The sequence below is a fragment of the Euprymna scolopes genome, chromosome 40 (genome assembly GCF_053919585.1).
Source record: "Euprymna scolopes isolate OS-2025 chromosome 40, ASM5391958v1, whole genome shotgun sequence".
Taxonomy (NCBI): Eukaryota; Metazoa; Mollusca; class Cephalopoda; order Sepiida; family Sepiolidae; genus Euprymna; species Euprymna scolopes.
Window position 1 is genome coordinate 1439268 of NC_136521.1, and position 2736 is coordinate 1442003.

The window sequence follows — 2736 nt, forward strand, 5'->3', positions numbered from 1 at the left end:
CAATCAACGAGATTGTACGATCGTTTCAAAGACGATGTTGATTTTATTTGAATTGAAAATAAGTAATGACAATAAGTTGAAAAATGTTTGTCCTTTAAAAAACAACGTCTCCTCATCAACGAAAATAGAGGTGGGCGTAGTTGAATATATATATATATATATATATATATGAATAACTATATATATATATATATATATATATATATATATATATATATATATATATATATATAAAACTAGCATTTTAGTCGTTAGTAAAATGAATAATCGTCTTAGTCAATATCAATAGAGGTCTAGGATACATATACCTATTGAGCTTATTATATATGAACAGTAAATGGGCACTGTTTTGTTTTAATAATATTAATACTTTTACTAATACGTTTAAATATACTCTGCACCAGGTCTAATTACCTCTAAAAAATAATATATATACTCTGCTCCAGATCTAGCTACCTTTAAAAAATCATATATATATATATATATATATATATATATATATATATACATACATATATATATACATACATATACATATATATATATGTATCTATGTATGTATATATATATATATATATATATATATATATATATATATATATATAATTTCTGTAGAAATATATTTTCAGGCACAAATTTTCCTGAATCCGATACCCCAAAAACCTCCGATTCCTTTGCATTCCCGATTTCGATTAATCGTACCAACACCCCCCCATATATATATATATATATATATATATATATATATATATATATATATATATATTATATATACACACAAAGATAGAGAGAAAGGGAGACAAATATATATGTATGTATATATATATATATATATAATTTCTGTAGAAATATATTTTCTTATAATATATACTAATCCTTATTTAAGAAGCTCAATGTATTTATTCAATCTCTCCTTCTCTCTGTATATATATATATATATATATATATATATATATATATATATATATATATACAGATTTTAGTACAAACACACGCACACACACATGCACACACACACTCGCACACACCTATATATGCCCGGATGTGAATAAATAACTTACTCCCTCCATATATATATATATATATATATATATATATTTATATGTATGTATATATATATATATTATATTATTTTATTGTATTATTTATTCATAACAGTTCTTTTGACTCTGATTTGCATTAGATTTACAATAACTCTAATATTATTTTCGGTATCATTAGTTGTTTACCACGAGCACCTGCTTAAAGATGTAAAAAGCAACAGTATCATAGCAGTGTTGACTGAACTGAACTTTCCCTTAAAATAAACAACACAACCTTCCGTATGCACACTCACACACGCGCATATATTTATATATATATATATATATATATATATATATATATATGTGTGTGTGTGTGTGTGTGTGTGTGTGTGTGCATGTGTGTGTGCGTGTTTTTGTGCTAAAATCTGTCTAATCTTGACAGCTTTAAACTGAACCTATTTTTGTCAATTACTGAAGAATTTCAAAGAATTCCTTACCATTCCTGCAACGATCCCAGTCAGAGAATTCATATCTCTTGTCGGTGTATTTGACGCCGGCGACGCCAAACATCATACGACAAATCTCAGCACGTCCGCGGCCATTGAAGTAATGGAGGGTGTAGTTAGGCATGGTGGTATTTGGCTTAGTTTTAACCTGGGTGTACTGTTGGTGAAAACACTTGAAAGTCTGTTTGTTTTCTCTCGGCCCGTCTCGGGTATATATACCCGTGTTCCTTCATCGCCTAATTAATCAGTACTGAGAAATGATTGGTTCAGTTTGTAAATCCAAGGTCGATTATTCAACATGTGCCGATTAGCTGGTGAGTGTACGTGTACAATTGGCTTCTTCGCACCACAAGAGCAACAAGAGTGCAAGGTCCGCATGACAAAGGCTGATTAATGGTTTGTTTTCTCTGCCCGGTGATCTAATCAGTCGCAGTGCTTAGTACTTTGCGTAATGCGGTCGAGATTGTGTAACTTTGGAGGCGTCGTTCCGTCATTTGTTCGCTCTAATTGACCACGTTCAATGCTAGATGCAGACTAGAGAAATCGGCGGTTGAAAATAACGGCCTTTCTTTAGGCGCATCTACTGAGTTTCTCCATTAAACAATGACAATTCTCAAGAATAACAGAAAGAACACACTCTTAGGAAATATTATACACACGTACATACACATGCACTAACATACACACACACTCACATATATATATATATATATATATATATATATATATATTTCTGTGAAAATATATTTTATTTACTTTATATATATATATATACGAATCCTTATTTAAAAAGCTAAATACAATTACAGAACATGTAATGAATGAATATGGAAAATGTATATTCCAAAATACCATGATGTTAAATATCTTAATATTTATTCCTTTTATTCAGTTTTCACTTACAATTCTTGACAGTATATCTTTCGTAGCACAAAATCAATCACTTAATTATCATATGAATTAGTGAATCTATTTTGTCCTTAAATCATAAGAAAAATAGCAGCAATCAACGCACGAAAAGGAAATAAAATGCGTTTAGATATGATTAAAAAATCCGAAAATTGGAAGAGAAGCTGAAAATACTTTATATTTTTCTTTCATTACGCTATTATTTTAATTAAGTGGTTGATTTTCTGCTACGAAAAAGATACTGTCAGGAAGTGTAAGTGTTAACTGAATTAGAGGAAAAAATTGTAGTGATCAAC

General features: G+C 29.1%; 1 protein-coding gene across 1 annotated transcript in view; it reads right to left on the reverse strand.

Annotated features, from left to right (window-relative positions):
* The window catches only part of LOC145265256 (S-crystallin SL20-1-like), a 20059-nt gene extending 18404 nt beyond the window's left edge, over positions 1–1655 (reverse strand). The window contains exon 1 of the mRNA XM_080121039.1: positions 1523–1655. Coding sequence (XP_079977165.1) covers positions 1523–1655 — 133 coding nt within the window. The remainder of the gene's footprint in view (positions 1–1522) is intronic.
* Between the last annotated feature and the right edge of the window lie 1081 nt (positions 1656–2736).